This window comes from Hippopotamus amphibius, chromosome 5, assembly GCF_030028045.1.
Source record: "Hippopotamus amphibius kiboko isolate mHipAmp2 chromosome 5, mHipAmp2.hap2, whole genome shotgun sequence".
Taxonomy (NCBI): Eukaryota; Metazoa; Chordata; class Mammalia; order Artiodactyla; family Hippopotamidae; genus Hippopotamus; species Hippopotamus amphibius.
The window spans coordinates 117879663-117902192 of NC_080190.1; the positions used below are offsets into that span (position 1 = coordinate 117879663).

At 40.7% G+C, this 22530-nt stretch overlaps 1 protein-coding gene across 11 annotated transcripts in view; it reads right to left on the bottom strand.

The window, feature by feature from the left end:
• Positions 1 to 22530, bottom strand: part of SGK3 (serum/glucocorticoid regulated kinase family member 3) — a 116128-nt gene that overhangs the window by 45209 nt on the left and 48389 nt on the right. For 6 of the 11 annotated variants that reach the window (XR_009053664.1, XM_057734258.1, XM_057734259.1 and 3 more), the window contains exons 2-3: positions 7295 to 7511; positions 2624 to 2707 (exon numbers count right to left, since the gene is read on the bottom strand). Coding sequence is in view for 8 of the 11 variants with exons in the window: in XM_057734258.1 (XP_057590241.1) it covers positions 2624 to 2707; positions 7295 to 7372 (162 nt within the window). In the remaining 3 variants the exon portion in view is untranslated. Of the gene's footprint in view, positions 1 to 2623; positions 2708 to 7294; positions 7512 to 20225; positions 20257 to 22530 lie in introns of those variants that run through there. The other 5 variants (XM_057734262.1, XM_057734261.1, XM_057734256.1 and 2 more) reach the window with 4 other exon arrangements.

Here is a 22530-nt window from a genome sequence, read left to right on the forward strand (position 1 = left end):
TTACCTTACTGATTTATTGTGAGGCTTAAAGAAAAGCATTTATTTTAAGTGCTTAGACTACAACCTGGAGTATAGGTTTTGAATTTATTACCTCAGGAGATGTGATCTTTGTGTTCTAAATGAACAGATTGACAATTGTTTTCTGAGAAAGCTGATGAATTTTGCTTTCAATATCCTCTGCTCCAGCCTTCCTCCTATTAATATTCTAATGCATTTGTTTCTCAGTTTTGCTTAGCCCCAAAGAAAGAACAACTTGGTCCTGAAGAAATTAAACTTGGGGCAGTGAAGCCATAAAAATGGGTAAATGCTTATTTTTACTATAAGCTTGATGTCAAAAAAACCACACATACACAGTCTTACCAATACCTGCATTCCTCTAGTAAATTTAGATGTTTCAGAAACAAAAAAAAACCAAACATACTCTATGTATACACACACACACTATACATATATATATATATATATACCCATATATATATTGTGACAGGAAATACAAAGAATAGGAGATAATCACTCTACACCATGAGCATGCTGTCAGCAAAATTCAGACTGAAAAATCTGCAGAAAAATGACCCTGGTTTTTTTCCAACAAAAAATTGTAAAGAAAAGAAAAGAGAGGTGGAGGGGAAAACTTAATGATTAAAAGACACTTCATAGGGCTTCCTAGGTGGTGCAGTGGTTAAGAATCTGCCTTGCAATGCAGGGGACATGGGTTCAATCCCTGCTCCAGGAAGATCCCACATGCCACAGAGCAACTAAGCCTGTGCGCCACAACTATTGAACCTGTGTCCCCTGCATTGGCAGGCAAATTCTTACCCCCTGCGCCACCTAGGAAGTCCAGTCCAACATACTTTTAATAAAAAGCTTCCAAATGTAAACCACAGTCATAAAAACACATTTAAACATTTTACAGATTGGAAATTTTACTTTTTCTCTTTTCTTTTATTCTAAAAGGAGCACAGAGAAAGAATTTGTGTTTTCAAACTTGGGGAAATCCAGTCCAGGTCTAACCTCACTTCTGTAGTTTCAAAGAACACAACTGATACCATCCCCATGTTTTTTCTTAGCCCCTCACCACAGGAGGCAGAACTGGAAGGAGTTACATAAAAAGAGAGACAAAGACACAGAAAATGGGAAAATAAGAAAAAGATGAAAAAAAGGAAAAGAAATACAGGAAAAATGAGGGAGATGGATGATAAAGACTCAACTATACATTAGGGAGAATTTTCTGCAAAAAGCTTAACATGGGTTGCTTGATGGAAAGAGAGAATTAAAAGTAATCACGTGGGAAGAGTGCCTTAAACAAGCTTTCCTACTTTACCTTTATAAATAAAGATACTCAAATATTAACATCTAAGTTTCATGGCTTACGGAAACAAGGGAAGTTGTGCAGCTAGACAACATCTGATTCATTCTGGCCCATTTAGCAAGTAATTTATCTCTTAATTGAGATATGCTTACCTTCCCCCATATTTAAAATATTTTACAAAATGATAACCCACAGACATATATCCATCTAACACTATTTTTCAAGTCAAGAGATAAGGATAAGAAAGTTGAAAAAGTTAACTTTTAAAATATGAAACAGTTTTTTTCTGGAGGACGCCTAGTAATCTACCATTTCTAAAATAACAACACAAGGAGATTTCTATTTATTGTTAGAGCAGAAGAAATATAAATTTGTGATTTCAGGCCCAATTGCTTTTTTTCCTTAACTGAAGCAAAGCTTGGAATCCAGAGCTGTCTCAATAACCCAGGGTCTCTAATGACCAACTCAGGCATTGTCCTCTGGTCTCCCACGTATGCATAACCTTTAAGGCGACGCTCTCTACAAACACCAGTCCCTGTGTAAGATCTGGCCTGATGTGTTACAATGACCATGGTGCTCTAGCTTCCTAATATAGAAACTGTACCTGTAAACACTGGATGAAAATAATATCTGAACTATGACTATATAAAATAGGTTTTAGTTATTTAAATAACTAATGATCTCTTAGTAACTGTCAGGCTTTTGAAAGTCAATATTTGTTTCAGTTGTGTTAGCTACTTAAAATCTGGAACCTTAAACTAATTTCTAACCAAGAATGAAACCATGGAAGGGAGGTGGGCTTACAACAGACTTTCAGACCTAAAGCTAATAGCTGGGCAACTTAACCAGAAACAGAATGATGGTTAACAATTATTAGAAAGTAGATAGAAAGGATTTATTTCTAATATTCTATGACACTGAAATGTATTTTAAGCTGTACATTTAGTTTTCATATCTTCTACAGTTTATTTGGAACTTCTCAACAGTCCTCTCTCCACCCTTTTCAGAAAGAATTCCAAAGCTAGGATGCTTCTGAAAATCTCTTACCCTTTTCTGTATGTCTGAGAAATATAAATATTATTTATCAAATAAATCTCTCTCATATTCTAGTTTTCTCAGGTGTTTTCTATTTTATTTATTTTTATTTACTTATTTATTTTTGGCACCCCTGGGCAGCATGTGGGTTCCTTGACGAGGGATTGAACCTATACCTCCTGTAGTGGAAGCACGGAGTCTTAACCACTGGACTGCCAGGGAAGCCCCTCTCAGGTGTTTCATTTTAAATAAAAATCTTGTAGACTGACTGTTACTTACAGTATTGTAAAGCTTATCAAACTCTGCATATCTCCTGAAGACAAACCACTCACTCCTGCCCACTGAGACCAGGACTTTATAAACCTGTGGAAATAAACAATAACAAAATAAAATTTGATCACAAAAAAACCCTATTAGCTATTTACATATGCAAATAACCTGTTCCCATACTCATGAAACAGTAATTGATATTAGACGTTACTATTTATATATGATTCTCCAAGACATACAAGCATACCAACTGAAACACTTATTTTATCTTGCTGAAAGGTGTTTTATTTTAAAAATGTTACGAGATACTTCCACAGTTTTCAGAGAATAACATAAGGAACACCTATGTACTCATTATTTAGATCTTCTGAATTCTAACATTTTGCCATTCTTGTTTCAGATTTTCTTCCCCAAGAATAAAACATTATAATTTCAATGGGTGCCTTTCTGCTCTCTTCTTTCCCAGTAGTAACTATTATCCTGAAATGATAAAGTATTTTCAAGAGGGATGCCTGGCACATAGTAAACACTAAATTATTAGTCCTCCTCCATTTAGGGCATCTTTTATTACACAGTATTTTTCAAACTAAGAATATACCCTCAGATTTCCTACTATCATCTTACCTGTGTTTAATATTTTCATATATACACAATTTCACATAACCATAGTCAACAACCCTATGAATTAAGCAGAATATTACAACCCCCATTACAGATATGAGGAAATGATGGCCCCCCAAAGTTAAGTAACTTGCCCAAGCTCACAGACTTGTGAGACTAAAATCTAAATCTTCTAATCCTCCATGCACTGGAACAAGTATCAAATCAACAGTTATAATCCAGAATTAACTCTCATAATTCATCCCACAGATACTCTCAGAATATAATTCAACATACCTATGTAGAGAAAACAATTTGGAACCCCAAAGATCTTTTACCATTTTGAAAGAGAAAAACAGCAAGAATCCAGGTACATGAGGAAAAGATTCACTGATGCATGGCTTGGGTTATCAATCTCACTATTTTCCAGTGAAGATTAGGGGAAATAGATATTTACAATACAATTGTCCACAGTCTGTTAGATAACAGAGTAAACGAGGTTTATTTTAGAAGATGGGCATACAAATATGTGTAAACTATCCTTTCCCATGAAAGACTGGAATGCTCCACTCAGCAGTTCATAGTTAGATAGTACTGCAAGGAAAGATATCCCTGATACTGCAGAATTCTGTAATGTATGAATTCTGCAGTATTGTTGAAGATACAGTCACATTAACCAGCCCACAGCAAGAGGGGCCCCAGAACATAAAGCCATATCCCGCTGTCAGAAAGAGGTCAGGTCTCACCTGGAAGGTGTAGCAAAGTCACTGTATCAGTCACCTGGATAAGTGATGAATCACTTGGGCAGAGAGATAAAGAGCATCCAGGCATCCTGCGTGAACTACAGGGGTAAGAAAGCTTTCTGGTGTTAACCAAGAGGACATCAGGTTGTCCCAAAGGAAGCTACTGGGTGTTAAGATGTCAGAACTGTTTATAAGATGACACTGCTCCCATGGGAAAGAGTGCAGAAGTAGAGGAAAAAGAACGTAGTCTGGGTGCCTGCAAAGTTGAGCCATGTTTCCAGGAATGGACTACTGATATATCTCCTGCAGCATTCAGGATCAGATGGGCCTGGAAGCAGGACTGCTACCAAAGGATCATAGACTTAAGTTTATGATTATGAGCTTCTTGAACAAACAGCACTGTTTGTGCTGACTTCCCAGTGGCATAAGGTAGCTTCCTATGGATACTTAAGTACAGCCAAGATGAGAACCCAAACCTAGGTTCCAGGCTGAAGCAGCTCTGCTGCAACTCTATTTACAGGAGCTAAGATAAAGCCCTGTGAAGTTATAAAATAGCTGGATGATTTAAGAACAAGGGCTTATTAAGTAACTTCTAATAAAATACCAATAGGCAAAAACAAAAACTTCAAATTTTAAAAAACACTCTCATTTGCAAAAACTGCACATTTCACAGCCACAGTATAATAACAACAGTACAATAAATCTAAAGTTTAATAAAAAAAAAAACACTTCCTTATTGCCTCTCTTGCGCCCAAGAATGTAAGCTCCTTGAGAGCAAGGGCTGCATCACTATTGCTACCCACTGTATCCCCAGCGCCTAGAACAGCATCAGGCATAGAACAGAAAGACAACGTGTTGAGTGCATAAATGAAAGTATAATTTAGACTTGGTTTAAGTCAGGACATCCTACAATGCTGTGCGTTTCTCTGTAGGAAGCCTCACTGAATATAGCCATTTAAAAGACACATGAGAACTAGAGCATAATAATATTATTGAATAGTTAACACAGTGTCTACTTTGGTTCCCACATATTACACAGACATGCACAAGCTGGACAGAGTCTACGAGGATGGGGTGGGGTATATCTGTGATGACTAGCACCAAGTTTCCTGAGGACCAGGGACTGTCCTGTAGTGATCAGCAACTAACGTGGGAACTCAATCCTACTTTCCGTTCAACTCCAATTCAATAAATGCTTACTGAACATCCATCTCTGTTTTAGGTATTGGTGAAACAACAGTGAGGGAAGTTCTTGCTTCAAAGGACAAATTCAGGGAGGGCACACATAAATAAACCCAAAGTATGTCAGGTGGTGATAACTGCTATTAAAACACTAAATAGGGTAAGTGGGACAGAGTGTGAAAGGGGCAGGGTGGGGTGTGAAGGTGCTATTTTATACACAGTGGTCAGAAAAAGCCTCTCTAATAACAAGGCAACATCTGAGCCTCTGAAGGAAGAAGTGAACAAGGGGACCTTGGAGAACTCAGGGGACAGCTCTGGGGATAGTCTGTAAGAGTGACGCTACAGGCCTCCTTGACATTTCCACAAAAGACATGGAAATACCTCTACCACGAAAAACAAAAGGACACCTGAGGTAACCCACCACCTGTATTTGCTATGTATGGACCTCCCTCAAACTTGGCAGGACGTTTTATGCCCTTGAAGGAGAGAATGGTCCAAAGGTAAAAGTAAGGAGAAGGAAGGAAGGAAAACTTTACACGCTCCACTATCTTATCCAAAGTATACTGACCTCTTGTTTACCATCAATATGTTTCTAAAATTGGCTTACACAAATGTGGAATAAATGCTGAAGATATTTCTGCAACATCTGAGGAGAGGCAAATGGCCAGACACACACTGCAATCTCTCTGCTCTGGGCTTCAATGCAAGGTATGGAGGTATGTTTATTAAGGAAGGGAGAACAGAAGACTGTCTGAGACTCTGGGAGAAAACCACCACTGGGGGGCCCCAGCTCACCTAGTTAAGAAGGCAGAGTGAAGTGGCTGAAGGGTTTAGGTTAACTCCTCAGCTTTCCTCAACTCCCACGAGACATGGACTGTGAGCTGAAAGTCACTTGTCGGGGCTCAACTGGCAGGGGCTGGGTGACCCCCTGGTCAGAGCCTGGGCCTGAGTAGGAGCAGGTGGAGGGCAAGAAGAACCTCAGTGGGTTCTACAGCCATGACAAGCCAAGGGGAAGCTGAGTCAGTTACCACCACCCTCGCCAAGACAACAAAGAATAGACCACAAATCAGTTCATCAACTGCAGATGCCAACAGTGGATGCCAACAAAATGCCCAGGGCTTGCAGGTCAGCTACAGCTGGACGTTTGCCAGACCAGGCACTCTATACCTGGAGTGGCAAAGATCTAGAGGATGACAAGAACGCCAAGCCTTCACCAGGCTACCAGGAGGTCAGTCATCAACTGAACAAACATTGTGAAAGGGGACACCTCTCCCCTCCATAAACCATGATGCCAAGCTGGAGAAGGAGTGTGTGTTCCAAACAGAAAGAAAGCATGAGGAAGACAGCCCAGGCATTTTCACTTAAAAGAACTGCTTAAAATCTAGCTCAAACTGTTAAACAGAATTGGGTAAAATGAGTTTCTTCACACTGCTAAGTGGGTGGGGCCTTACAAGGAAGACCAGATCACTTACAGACAAGATAAATGCCATTTTTTTCAGGGAAAGGAGGACAGCAGATCTCTGTATATACTAACAAGACTACCGGAACTAAATACAATATGTTTCATTATACTAATTTGAAAAGTGACTATTCTCCAACAGCAGTCCCTGATACACTGATTCAGCCAAGCATTCATTGTGCTTATTCTCTGTGAAGTCCTATAGTAAATACTATGGTAATAAAAAGTAAAGTTAGAAATGGACTTTACCTGTACAGTGAAAAAAAGAGATAAAACACTGGATTAAATATTTTTAAAATGGAGCAGAAAATGACAAATGTCTTAAGAAAGACACCGTGGAAATTTCAAGACAGTGGTTCTTCACATGGGACCTGTGACTTTCGGAGTTACAGATGTGACCCCCCGAGATGCGCAGGTATCACATAACCACGTGTGTGTACATTCTCTGGTGAGAGGGTCTATCAGACAGTTTCACAAGCCTCTCCAAAGGGACAGGTAAACAGGCAAAAACGTGCACTAAAAAGGAAACCGTATTCCATTATAGTACACAGCGAAGACCGTGGAGGATACATCATTTGAAAGATAAGTAAAATCTGCAAAGTCTGGGGAAGCCATTCTAGGTTAAGGAAGGACAGCAGAAATGGAAATAGTGTCTATGTTCCACTTTGTCCCATATGCTTTACATCACATACTTACAGTAAACCTCTTCTTTTTCTCTCTGTGTTCATCAGAGCTGGGAATGCTTACACTTGGGCAGCTTTCCTTGTAGTCCATGGCAAAATCCCTTTGAGTTTATTGCCTCAAAAGGATACCAGAAAGGGAGTCCGAAGAAAGAGTCAGCAGAGGACAAACACAATTAGCTAATCCAAAACATAAAACCTCTCGAGGTAATGTTCAAATTCCATCATGCAACCTTAACCGACAGGAAAAAAAAAAAAAAAAAAAAAAGAACTGATTAGCAAAATGATTTTAAAATACCGTGATTTGTCATTCCTTGCTCACAGAACCCACTGTATGCTTATCCTGGTAGGAATTTACTTATGATCATAAGTCTCAGCCCAGGCTAGAGACATAGTTTCTATTATGTCCCCATCAATAGCTGAATCACAATCAAACGTTTGCATCCCATCTAGCTTCTTTTCTACTAGGAAATTCTGGGTGCTTATACACCATGGCTCATACGGACTAAGGGCTAACTCTCAACTAAAAGGACTCTAGTTTGATGGATTTAGAGCAGGGTTTTTCAAAGGATGGTCTTCAAGCTTCTAGCATCAAGATAAACAGGTAAAATTTGCTTCAGATTAGGAACCTGTATAGTAGCTAGTCACTTACCCCCATTTTACAAATGAGACAACTGAGACACAGAGAGGTTAAATGATTTGAACCCAGGCTGTCTGGCTCCAGGGTCCTGACTCTCACCCACTGTACTAGGCTGCATTTTAACAACTGTGGGTAATTCTTATGCACTGGACCCCAGGTCAAAGATATTACAGTAGATCTTCATACAGAACAAATACAACTACGCTAATATTATCATCTCAGCCAAGGAAAAAGGGCTCAAGATGTCACACTGATGTCACCTTTGCTACACACAGCAGCCCACAGTCTCCACTGACACCAAATAATATCTTTTAAAGGGTTGGTTTGCCAGATTCCCTTGGTGATTAATTTCAGGAAGTCACTCTGACTGATCTAATAACTAACTAAATTATATTCAAGTAATGATTTCAAATATCTATCAGCAGACATCGAATAATCAGGTATGATGAGATTTAACTGATTACAGGGGTGCTTCCTTTAAGATGATTCAAAGCCTACTTTGTTGGATTTGCCGCTGGAAATGTGGGAAGGATATGCAGTTAAATTAGTCGTTAGAAAACATGGCCCCCTCCTAAGCTTCAGGTGCAGCATTTGTTACAAGTTAGAGCACCCTAAAATTCCACAAGAGCAGCTTCTCTGTCCCCCCGCCCCCCGACCAGGGCATCAGCTTGACAAGAGCCTCGTCCTTGTCCTCCAGGCACAGTGCTCTTCTGCTAAAGAATCAAGAGCTATGGGTTCCACCTGCTCTAGAAGCAAAGGCAGATGAGCCCCAGGACTCACATCAGCCCATCCTGCTCCATCTGCAGCAGACATGGTGAGAAGCTGAAGGTTATGCTGCTACACTACCCAAACCTATTCCTTGAAAACATGGGATCCAGGGGGTGGCAGGGCCTGCTCGTACTGTATTATGTATAAGCCTGGAGGCCTATTGTGCCTTACTGTGCGTGGCCTGGAGGAACAGAACTACAGGAGAACATCACACCTCAGGCCTTCCTGGAAGGGACATTAAGATATGACATTAAGTGGCATCAGGGGTGATTTCCCTGGTGGCAGAGTGGATAAGACTCTGAGCTTCCAATGCAGGGGGCCCGGGTTCAATCCCTGGTCAGGGACCTAGATCCCACACGCATGCCACAACTAAGGCGCCTGCAAGCCACAACTAAGGGGCCCACATGCTGTAATTAAGGAGGCAGCCTAATGCAACTAAGACATGGCACTCAAGGGGCACCCTCAAATCTGGGCCAGAAATCCCAGTTTGTCAACAGTGCTAAATGGTCCCCATTTGCCCTTCCAGATTCAACACCACTCTTCTCCACCCACCATGGCCCAGAGGGCTGGCCTCTGTGGACCTCACACTGAGGCAGCCAGCCTCCCGCCCTTGCCCTCTGGCTTCTGGTTGGGATCATCCAATGCGAGGCACTAGCAGGAGACGGAAGGGTAGGAGGAACAAGATGCTAAAGTGTTTAGTCCTCTTCCTCCCTTTCTAACCAGGAGTTTCTCCACCCAAGGCCACAGTTCCCAACAGGTGACCCCTCTCCCACAGCTACAGGTGAAGGCCTGGGAGTAGTAACGGCTTCCAAACACTGTTAGAAGGGGTGCTTCACCACGCCCTGCTGCTTCTTTCACCTCTGCCCACAAAAGCTTCATAAACAGTCTCTTTGTTCAAGTCCCTTCAATTACTGAGTGTGTCACGGCTGATGCAGTAACTGCTACCAAGAATGACCCCAGGAAATAGACCCTCAAAAATGGGATGCAGGTTTGATGTATCGTGATAACCTTTCTATGGAGGAAGGGGAGGGATGGGAAGCTGGTAATCTGGCACATAGTGACACCAAGACCACGCAAATTTCCTGCCGCAGGAAGAAGTATACATGGTGAGCAAGGTGCGGTAAGTCCTATTAGATGATGAAATGGTTGATTTCAAAGACTGTGACGTGGGCTGTGGCCGCTTCTGTCTCTGAGAATGTGCATGAAACAAACAACAAATGGACAGTCGTGGATTCCCAAACAGATGAGTGAACACCTATGGCTGTCATAAAGGAGCCCTTTTGCTCTAATAGCTGCTAATCTGACAGGACTAAGGATCAGGCCACCGTTTGATGACAAGGACGGCAGAATCCATTAAACACGCAACCCTGCAGAGGCGAATGATCCTAAATCACAGATGCAGGCACTTGGGCACAAACGAGGCTAAGAATGTTGAACTCGACATTCAACTGAACATCTCTGCAGAAAGCAGCAACTTACAGCCCTCTGAGGAGACAGGCTCCTAACCCACCTCCCACAAAACTCTTTCAAGTTGTTTCAAAAGTGGATGCCATCTCTCTTCACCACCTACTCCACCACCCCTCATTGCCTCCTAATGCAAATTAGATGCCAAAAAGAGCCCAGAAAGAAGTTCGAAGCCCACTGAGAGGAGACTACCTTTACACCAAAAAATCTGCAGAATCTCAACAATTTTACCAAGAGTTTGAAGAGCACATACAGGAGTACATTCACAGGATGTTAGACCAAGGAGGCTGAATATAAAATTACTGTGGCCCTACACATAGCCACAAGTGTGTCTCACCAAGCTTTCTCCAGACCTTACCTAAGAGGTACCTGCAGTCATTCACAAGGGTGACTATCCACTGGGGAAAGAGAAATGTGTAATCTTTCCAAGGATTACCGGACACTAGCTCTTAAGTGACACTAATCCTGGGAGACCTAAAACATGGTCCACCAGTAAGAGCACCCATCTCACTCCAGAGCGGAGGTGAGAGATAAAGTCAACCCTGCTATCTCACGGTGGGTCCAATGGGAGCAGAGGCCCATCCTGCAGTTATTTCCCTAGTCCTAGAATTTTAGTGGAAATAGATATACTTAGTAACTGGCCAAATCCTTGCATTGGTTCCCTGTTCTCTGTCATAAAATCATTATGGAAAAAAGGGCCGTGAAGAAACCCCTGGAACTCTCCCCCATCTCGTCACTAAGAAAGCAAACCAAAACCTATACCCCGTCCCTGGAGAAGCTCAGAAACCAGTACCACTATCAAAAACCTGAAGGATGCAGGGGTGTTGATTCCTATTACATCCCCATTTAATGTGCCTGTTTACCTGCACCAAAGCCAAAAGATCTTAGAGCGTGACTGTGGATCACTGCAAATCTAATCAGATGGTGACAGCAATCACACCTGCAATTCTAGATGGGGTATTTTTGCTGGAGAAAATCAGCATAACCCCTGACATCTGGTAAACAACTACTGACCTGGCAGAGGGTAAGGGGAACATAAAATAAGTACTAGGAGAAAAAAAGGAATGATTACCAACTTGAGCCAAAAGACTAGCTACAGATGCAGAGACTATAGAAGCTTTGTTTTATTTTAGTTATTTTCTGTTATGTTACACAAAAAACACTAGCAGTGGCTCCATGTGGGAGCATGAATTAATTGCCTGCAGTGACTAGAGGACCTCGTGTCTCTCCTGAGTTAGAAACAAAAGCTTTACGCCCAAAGTGTGAATGAATACCAAGGGACAGAAAGAGGAAGACTGTGCTAGATACTCTCTATTTTTCTTTTCAGATCCATCTCCACACTGCTCCACACCCCAGGACACTGACCTCTACAGCCTGCAGCCCACAGGCTCCCTTGCCCTCTAGCTGCTGGTTGATAGAGTAGAAAGAAAGGGATCAGGACACATATTTCCCCACTCTGCATCCTCTTGAGCAGGCTGCAGCTTGGCAGTTGCTATGTCCCTCTCTCTAAGGTTAAAGCTCCTGTCAAGAGATCCTTTCTCCTATGACTACAACTCTTATGGGAATGAAATGTACAATTCTCTACCTTGAGTCCTTTGACAAGTTTAAATTATCTGAGCCCTAGTTTCCTAATCTATAAAATTAAGCCAGCAACACCTACTTCATATTGTTGTTTTAAAGGTTCGAGATGAGTATTAAAAAAACCCCAGCACTGTACAGGCAGTCAATAAACTGGATCAAATACATAACAACTTGTTTCAAATTAGTTTTCATTCCTTCGATAAACACTTATTAAGCTTTCATTGTGCATTAAGCAACAGAAAGACAAAGAAAATTCTACCTGCAAGGAACTTATCTAATGGGGTAGACTGATAAGCAGTATAGAAGTTTCGATAGCTAGCTAAGTATGATTTTAGGTGTATGCATGGTACATGCTGAGAGCACAAAAAAGGGACACAGACGCAGACTGTCATGTATACTCAACCGCGCTAAAAATAAAGCCAGGAAGGTATGGGAACAGAAGTCTGAAAGATATCACACTTGTTTGTCTCAATTTTCTCTGGAAAAAGAAGCTAGAATCGTAGGCTGGAAATGAATATACTGCTGTAAAGAAAAATGTAGAAAGATTAAGTCATTTGTCCAAGCTAGTATGCAGCAAAGAGGTGACTGAGATAGGATTCAAATCAAGTCGGACTCCAAAAATCTGTATGTATTAGTTTGCTATACCACGTTGCCTCTCCTTAAGAAAGACTTTCCTTCAAACTAAATCAAACTGGCAATCAAACACTATTTAATATCTAGTGGCCCATATGCTAGCTCATATATATAGAATCTAAAAACATGGTACTGATGAACCCAGTGACAAGGCAAGAATAAAGATGCATATGTAGAGAACGGACTTGAGGACACGGGGTGAGGGATGGGGGGCAAAGGGGAAGCTGGGATGAAATGAGAGAGTAGCACTGACATATATACACTACCAAATGTAAAACAGATAGCTAGTGGGAAGTTGCTGCATAACACGGGGAGGTAAACTCGATGATGGGTGATGACTTAGAGGGCCAGGATAGGGAGGGTGGGAGAGAGTCGCGGGAGGGAGGAGATATGGGGATATATGTATAAATACAGCTGATTCACTTTGGTGTACCTCAAAAACTGGCACAACAGTGTAAAGCACTTATATTCCATAAAGAGCTTTAAAAAAAAAATAATAGTATTTAGTGGCTAAGCAAGATTGCAAACCAGACGTGTTAATCTGACTGCTCCTCACAACAGCCCCACTAAGAAGAAACCCAGGAGAAAGTGAAGCATGAAAAGATGAGGTAACCCACCCCAGGTGGTGGAGTCAGGACTTGAACCAGCGGTGGTCTGACTTTAGGACTTCACCCATTTACCACACTGCCTCTACAACATACATATGCTCTAAAGAGTCCTCTGGGAAGCAATGAAGAAGGTTCACGGATGTATTTTTAAGTGGTCAGAAGTAAAATTTTGAAAAAGCAACCCTGCCATTACTGTAAACTTAAGGTGTATTTATTCTGTAAAACCGAAGCAATTAAAATTCTACAAAATCATCCAATAGCCAGGCAGCCCAATAAAACAGTATGAGAAGAGGACTGATATAAGAATCAACACTAAGAAAGAATAGAACAAAAAGCTATGTGTTCACATGGGAATAAAAGTTGGAACTCTCAGGCAGGTTCATATGTATGCAGGGCTTTTCAAAGAGGAATAGGAAAAATATCTGCCTTCACTCCGCTGGAGAGTCACAAGATAATCCTGCAGACTGGTTCCCAGGAGCAGCTGGCTTGCCTAGGGGTAGATCACATGGCTCTAAGGAGACAGTTCAGATACTAACCCAGAAAGGAAGAACTAACCTCAACACCCAGCTAATGAATTAACTCAGACAAGTCCAACATAACAAAAAGAAGTGGATCAGATGAGAACAGAACTCTCAGAGGCCAGAGGGATCTTGGGAGTGAGAGTGCTTGGCAAAGATAATGTAACACCTAGTAAATATTACATTTATAGTGGTCTTAACAAAGGAACATTTGGCAATGTCCGAAGGCACTTTTGGTTGTTACAGCTTGGGGGGCTGCTAGTGGCTACATGTCAAGGATGATCTAAGCATCCTACAATGCACAGGACAATCCCTAAAACAGAAAGTTACCTGGCCTAAAATGTCAGTACTGCTGAGGTTGAGAAACTAACATTTACTGAGTACTAATGCCAGGCACTGTTTTAAGTGTTCACAGCTAACACATTACTTATTCCTCACAGCAACCCAAGAAGTAAGTGTCATTATTCCTGTTTTACAGATGAAGAAACCTAGGCTACCAGGTCCACATCCTCAACAGCTTTGGGCGGCAGCACTGTCATGTGAACACGACTCTGATCCAAGAGCCCGGTGCGCACACGCTGCCTCTCAATTTCCTACGGTACTGCTGCACGTACCCCCTTCTCTAAATCACCTTTGGAGAAACAAGACCTGAAGGGAAGGGAGCACCAAATGTCCATTCGCGATCAGGTTATAGAAAGAGAGCCACACACAGGAAAAGCAGCTTTCAATTCGGCCACCAGGAGAGGTCAGCTTTGTGCAGCACGGTGTCAGGAGTGCTGCTGAAAACATCCACGTCTACATTCAACCTAGAGCTTGGTACAGAGTGGGCTCTGAGTGGGGGTCCCATCAGAAGGACGATCAAGGGCTAAATCACGAAATAAAGACAATACAAAAAGGGATGCTCTCACAGGATTTTTTTTAAGCATTAATAGACTTAATTTTTTAAAATGTGGGGTCTGTAAAAAGTAGAAATATTAAAAAATGAAATTTCATGATAGAAAACTCTCCAAATCATGTTATATTAAAATTTTTTCATAAATATTGATTAAAATAGATGGATATTAGTTAAGGCCTTTTTTCCCCCTTTAAACATTTTCCCCTTTATCACCATGCCCATAATTTTGTCCACTGTATGCAATTATTGTCCTGGATCTTGCCCATCTTTGTTTCAAGCAGGAAAAAAAAAAAGTTTATAAGAACGTCAAAAGATTCTTCTACTTTCCGCTCTAAAATATAAGCAGAGACAAGATTAACTCCCTTTTCTTCACAATCATGAAGACTGTTTGGTACTGACTAGTGGACCCTACCCACTAGTGTCTAATTACAAGGTAGACACATTCATAACTATCAGTACCCACTCAACTAATATCGCAGAGAGGGGTCAGTGATTCACACCAAAGCACAAAGGGAAATTAAGAACAATCCTGTTCCAAAAGGAAGGAGCAGGCCTGGAAGAGCTACAGGTTTTCTTCAGCCAGGGGAACAGGACTGGATGCTGTGTGTTTGGAAATAAGGATTCAAAGGAGGGAGCTGACAAAGACAGCCAAGGAAGAGACAAAAGAAAATCTGTGCGCAGACTTTGGGCACAGCATGGGGGCTGGTATGAGAACTGGGAGAATGAGGACTGACCCAGAGAATAAGAAAAAGAACTGGGGGTGGGAAGAGGGCAGAATTTTATTCCCTAGAGGGGTACAGGTCAAGTGGGTAGGTTTCATTTTAAACTATATGAAAAGCACCTTCCCAGGGTATTATTACCCCAAGCTAACTGGTTAATTTATTGGAAGTTTACTGTAACAGTTTGTAATCTGTATCTGTTTATTTCCCCCTCACAGAATACCAGCTCCAAATATATCCGATATGTTTCAATAGAAACAAAGCACATCTTTGTCACATCTGTAAATTAAGTTCACTGCAGAAGAGCTGAAAAATCTAACAGGATCTGCCAATGGAAGATACACAGTAACCTCCCCACACATATCACATGATGAATCAGTTACAACTTTTCCTGTTTTCCTTCCTTACTAGTATATCCTTTCTCTAATTCCCACCCCATCCCCCTCTTTGATTTCTCTCTCATTCTGTAATCACAAAGCAGTCCTAGTTTTCCCTAGGTTTACTACATCTCTTATTTGAGACACCTTTTATTTATCCTGATTCTTGATAAAGAAAAGTGATATAAGAATCAGAAGTAAAATTTGTGCAAAATATCCAATGTGGAGATACAATACAGAATAGTCTGCATTCAACAATTTAATAGAAGTGTTCCAGAATCTGGACAAAAGTTACACAAGTCTGTTGGTTTTCTGAAACTGGCTGCATTTTATTAAAGACATTTAAGGAAGGGACTGAATGAGGAGGTGGAAGTAACTGCTGACATCCTTAATTCTCCAATACTAAAATCAAAACTGCCAGGAGAAAGAGGAAGGCCTTAAACTTACCCCAACTAACATGTCCCTCTGCTGGTTCCAGAACTGACAGGTCAGGGATGTTAACTGCAGCAGCAATGCTCTGCTCCACCCATCTCGGCCTCCCCAAGTCACCATCTTGGGTTCCCCATCACCAAAACACCTGCCCTACTCCCAGATTCCCAAGCTCTTCCACTGGGAGGCACACTCCCACACAGAACACTTCCAAGAATGATTCCCTGGGGGACTGTGATCATTGGCAGAGAGATGGGTGCATGGGTGACTACATGAGCCAAGAGAAAAGCAAAAGGGGGATTCACATGGAACCAACCATTGTAAAATACTGCAGACCCCAGGAAGCCGATGGTAAAGCCGCTTCTGACTGGGGAGGTTGGGAGAATTCAGATTGAGGAAGCACCAAAAGATCCAAAAACCAAAAACCTAAGTGGAAAAAACCCACAAAGACAACACACAATCACCTTCGCATCTCATGGAGTCTCTTGGGAGCACCTCCAATCTCTGCTTTGTTCTAACCCCCTCCCAATCCATTCTTTCCAGGGTAGGCAGAGTGATTTTTTTTAATCACTATAAATCTGATAATTTCACTTCTTTAAGCTCTTTCCATTGCTTCCCACTGCCCTTAGAATAAAATCCAAATTCTGAATTACTGTCAACAGCCTACAATCACCCACATGACCTAACCATTTCCTACCTCTCTGGCTGCACCGCACCAGGGCCCCTCACCCCTCCAGGTGCTAGACTCCAGTTAGAACAGCCCCTTCCGAGTTCTCACACTCATGGAGCACTTTCCCATCTCCAGTCTCTTGTCCTTGTGTTCCTTCTGCCTGGACGGAATGCTTTCTCTTCCGCCCCGCACATTGAAGCCTTTGTTCAAGGGTCACTTTCTCCAGCAAGGCTTCATGACCACCCTAACTAAAATGCTCCTTCTCCTAACTAAAGTTAATCTTCTGTCATCATCCTGGTTTTTCCATTTCAGCATTGATTACCATCTAAAACTGCATGTGGCTTGTTTATTGAGAACCGCCCCTGACTACAGCATAGAAACTGTGACTTCTTTACTACCATGCACTTGGTAAGCCCCAATATACACTTGTCTGCTTAATTTATTCTTTCAACAAACAGGTGGAAAGAGACACTTGGAATGCAAGAATGCAAGTGAGATCTTCAAAACAGCTACTGCCTCATCATTCCCTCATCAGCCTCCAGAATCACCAACTTCCCTCCCTTTACTGGATCAATTCCATTACTATACATACTAATACACTACACTATCCTAATAAAAGTCTCCCTAAAAATATAGATTGATTTGTTTAACAGATACTTACACAGTGCTTACCATGTACTACAGAATGTTAGTCTATGTCCTAACTTTTATTATTTGCATGAATGATCCTATCTGATAACACCCTTAACTAAGGCATTTTATAAACAAGGAAAACTCAGGGTAAACGTAGATGCTTATACAGAGTGATTAAGGATACTTTACTCCAAAGCAAATATTTGCTTTCAAGATTCTTCTTCTGACAATAAAACTTCACTGGTTAGCACATTAGAAGAAATTTCCCAAAGGACAAAATTTACAACCAATTACAAATTCAAATTATCGTACACTTTAAATATAAGCTGTAGTACATTAGCTTTAAATCCTGACCTTACATTAGCTGTTGTTAGTAAAGATAATATGCAGAATTTTACCTTAAAGTTCTAACATGTCAAAAATTAGGACTAGATCCAAACAAAAAATGGGCAGAAGATCTAAACAGACATCTTTCCAAAGAAGACAGACAGCCAAAAAGCACATGAAAAGATGTTCAACATCACTATTAGAGAAATGAGAATCAAAGCTACAGTGAGGTATCACCTCACACTGGTCCGGATGGCCATTATTAAAAAATCTACAAACAATAAATGCTGGAGAGGGTGTGTAGAAAAGGGAACCCTTCTACACTGTTGGTGGGAACATAAACTGGTACAACCATTATGGAGAACAGTATGGAGATTCCTTAAAAAACTATCATATGTTCCAGTAATCCCACCCCTGGGCACATATCTGGAGAAAACCATAATTCGAAAAGATACATGCATCCCAATGTTCACTGCAGCACTATTTAAAATAGCCAAGATATGGAAGTAATCTAAATGTTCATTGAGAGAGGAGTGGATAAAGAAGATGTGGTACATATATACAACGGAATATTACTCAGCCATAAAAAGAATGAAATAATGCTATTTGTGGCAACATGGATGGACCCAGAGATTGTCATACTGAGTGAACTAAGTCAGACACAGAAAGACAAATATCATATGATATTACTTATATGTGGAATCTAAAAAACTGGTACAAATGAACTTATTCACAAAAGAGAACCAGAGTCCCAGATGTAGAAAACAAACCTACAGTTACCAGGGGGGAATAAGGAGGGGGATAAATTGGGAGACTGAGATTGATATATACACACTCCTATATATAAAACAGATAACTAATAAGGACCTACTGTATAGCACAGGGAACTCTACTCATTACTCCGTAATGACCTATATGGGAAAAGAACCTAAAAACGAGTGGATATGTGTACATGTATAACTGATTCACTTTGCTGTATACCTGAAAACTAACACAACATTGTCAATTAACTATACTCCAATAAAAATTATTTTAAAAAACACAAAAATTAGGACTTATATACATATATTTTTTCCTTACCTACTCTTTCCTGTCAATAGAAACTGCAGATTCATCCCAAGAATGGTAAAATAAATTTAGATGACACTTGTAAGAAAATAAATTGGGCTAATGGGTGCCCTAGAATGGGGAAACCCCAGTTGAGGTTTGGGAAGCAAGAGAGAAGAAAAGAGAGAATTAAATTGCAGAAATGTCCACACAAGTTCCAGAAACAAGTTTTAATCTATTAGAAAAAAATCACAAGTAATACAAAAGCATTCACTCAACTAGAATATGTGCAAGGATACGTTTATAATGAAATGAAGCAAATTATATTAAACTAAATGCTGATAGAAGACTTAATAAAACTGAAAGCTTTAACAGCAGACAATTCAAGTATCTTGTATCTATCACTTTCTCTGAAGAGTTAAAAGCTTCTGGCATACAGCTCCTCCATATACCCAGAAAATATATGAGGAAAGAAGTATGAACATTGTATTAAACAATGAAGGGTAAGAAGGTAAACTACCCTCTGCAGATCAGAAAGAGGAAGAGAATGTTCAGTCCTACCAGCTCAGATAACAAAGGGAGACAGACAGTATTATTCGTGCCTAGAAGATGCGAAAACAAAATAAAGCTTACGAATAATTCCTCACAAGAAAATGCAAAGCTGCAGATGGCTCCATGAAGTCTGTCTTGTCCTAATGGTTTTGAGTGAGTTTATTTTTTTTAAACTTGTGCCTGTCCACTTACGTGGATGTTGGGTTTGTTGCTCTCCCTATACTTACTCCCTTCTGAAAAATCCAGACCTCAGTAACTTCATTAGAATCTTCTTAGTACTGAACTTCCCCTGCCTTCTTCCTGAAGTGTCCATGTTATAAACATGATAGTTGAGGCTCAATGTTTAATGACTTAAAGACCTATTAAGGAGAACTTTAAGTTCACTTTTATTTAAAAAACAGGTAAGTGGTTGCATATCTTATTTTTCCTTAAAAAAAGTAACTGGAATTTGTGTGTACATGCTTCCTGTCCTCCAGGAGCTTATACACAGCAAAAAAGAAAAGACAAATGACCAAAGAATTACAATTCAAAGTAGAGTGTGATAAGTTCTTAAAAAGGCATGAAAAGTCAGTAGAATTCAGAGGAAGGAAATACCACTTCCAATTGAACCTACCTAGGTATTTGAGGTAGTGGTAACACATAAGGGTGGTGTTGAAGGCTGGGCACTCAGAAAGAATAGCAAAAGTCCTTGCTACAAACAGATAAGTCATTAGTCCAATTTGTCGGAATTCCTGCCCCCTTGGGGGAAAAGACCTACTCATTAATAGAAACTGTCATGAAGCAACCTTGGGATTTTACAGGGTATTATCATTAAAGCCTTTTGGGACTGTCACATATACATTACTAATAAGAAAAATATCAAATTGTATCCTTTAAATATATGCAGTTCATGTATGTCAATTATACCTTGATAAAAGTTCTTAAAAAATCACTTAGAAATCAATGAGTCAAAAGTAAACATATCAATAGAGAAACAGATAAATAATATAATCTGGCCATTAAAAAATTATAAAGACAGTGACAAAAAAAATGTTCAACCCCAAAATAATCAAAGGCAAATTAAAACGGGAAAAAAAAAAGCCTTACTTTCACATTTACCAGCACAAGTTGGAAATCACTTTTTTTATACCCAGGAGATAGAGGCTGGAAAAGTGGATTTGAGATCACGTTGTAGAGAATTCTGAATGCCAGGCTTCTCACTCTGGATTTCACACTGCAGTGAGGAGGTGAAGGCAAATGAAAAGGGAGCTTGGTAGACTTGCAGGTGTAGAGGACAAAAGGAAATGGAGAACTTGGCAACAATAGGAATGGCAGGTTTGCAAAAAATTAACAGAAGTCAGTAGCTATTTGCACGTGCAATGCCAGGTAGAAGGAGGAATTAATGTTGCCTTAAGGTTTATTCTTGCGTAAGAGGAGGAATAACTACAAATTGGGGGGAAATGGGGGCACGGGGAGAGGATGGGTGGAACAGGGCAAAACGAATTGTGAATTGGTTTAATTCCTAGCCCTAGTTGGAAATGTCTGCATGTGACAGCCTGTGGCGCCGAACATTGTTTCCAGGTGCTTAGGGCACAGCAGTGAACACAACTGGCAAGCACGCCTGCCCTCATGGAACTTACCATCTAGTGGCAGACAACAGATAACAGACAAGTAAATAAACAGACAAATATGTATTACAGGAAGAGTAGGGTTGTATGGAATTTTAAATAGAAGGGTCTGACTGGGATGGTAACATCTGAACAAATACCTACAGGTGAGGGAGTGAACGCTACAAGGAGCCAGGGATGAGTCAGCAACTAGCAGACCAATATCTCCAAATGATTTCACTCCTCGATGCTTTTTAAGTTAGCAGCAATTGCAACATCTCTCTTACAGGACGGATGACCCAGTCCTATTTCCTTGGGATAGCATTTAGTGCCTATCTTACCCAATCAAGAAAACTTCACCAATAACACAATAATAACAAACTGCCTAGAAGGTCAATTTGTTTATACTGGCTGTTTACATTCCCTACATGAGAGAAAAGGACTGCATAAAACAGCAATACCAAAGCACTGTTAGAACGTGTTTGTACAAAGCTTAAGAAGACAATCATCTTGTTCTCACAGCAATCACTGATGTAGCAACTTTGAGACGTGTGATTTAAATCACAGGTGCTGAAGAATGATTATGAATCATGCAATTAAGCTACCAAGCAGGATGTTGCTGAGAGAAAAATCATTCACAGCACCATAAAACTGTCAAAAATAAAAACAGTACTATTATCAACACAAGAAGTAATATCATCCTTCGATTTTATAATTTGTTGCTCAGCAGATCTGAATTCTAGTCTAAGCCATGCCACTTATCGGTTTTGGGTCTTTGCGCCACATCCTGATCTACAAAGGGCAAGCCATCCGATTCCTTTCAATTCCAAGTTTCCATGTGGCAAGTTATTTTTCTTATGATGTTTAGTTTCCGTATCTGGGTATTCTGGTTTACCTAATTTTGCAATAATATTACAAATAAGCACCCACCCAAAACTGTACAACTTATAAGTTCTGTATAAAGCGATATGAACTTCTTTTTAAGCACCAGACCTTGGTGCTTAAAATGAGGCTACATTCACCGGAAAAGTGCTGCCTTCCTTCATGCCTCTTTTATAACAACCTTCAAGACTGAGGTTCCTGTATCATTTGAGAGTGGCTTTGATTTGAAGCAAGGTAGGTAATCACATCTCTAGTACAACAGAAAAGTAACGAGACCTTTTCCAGTGGGACTCAGTCTTTGAAAACTGTTCCAAAGGAATCCCCAAGCAACGGCTCTGTTTTCCTTTCTACAGCTTTTGAAGATTAAGCCCATCTGACTGCATAATTTAAAAAACTGCCAAAGTTGCTGTGGACTGAGCCAGACACTAAGTAGTAACTCATTTAATCCTCACAAAAATCCTGCAAGGCTGCAGCTATTATTATTCTCATTTTACATATGCAGAAACAAAGTCATAGAGAAGTTAAGCAAATTGCCCAAGTCTTCACAATTACTAAGCAGATTCAAACCCTGGCACTCTAGCTTCAAAGCCCTCTCGCTTAATCTCCACAGTCCACTGCCTGTGTAAACCCGGGTATCCTTGTTTAAATAACAGTCCGATTACCAGTCGCACTCTTCCCGCAAACTGAGTAACAACACGAAGTCAAAATAAAGCTGCATCGTAAGTTTACGACTGAGTTTCTCTTCCAGTACTGAACCACGAACTAGAAATGTGTTTTAAAGAACGTGAAGTCTCTGAGTACCTGAGGTCTCTCGAAATCTGTATGGTGCGGAGGGGGGTGTGTTCCGCGTCCCGGAACTAACGCGGTTAACAAGCTAGAGCGCGACCCCGTCCCTCCCGCCGGGGGTTCACGCCACGAGGCCG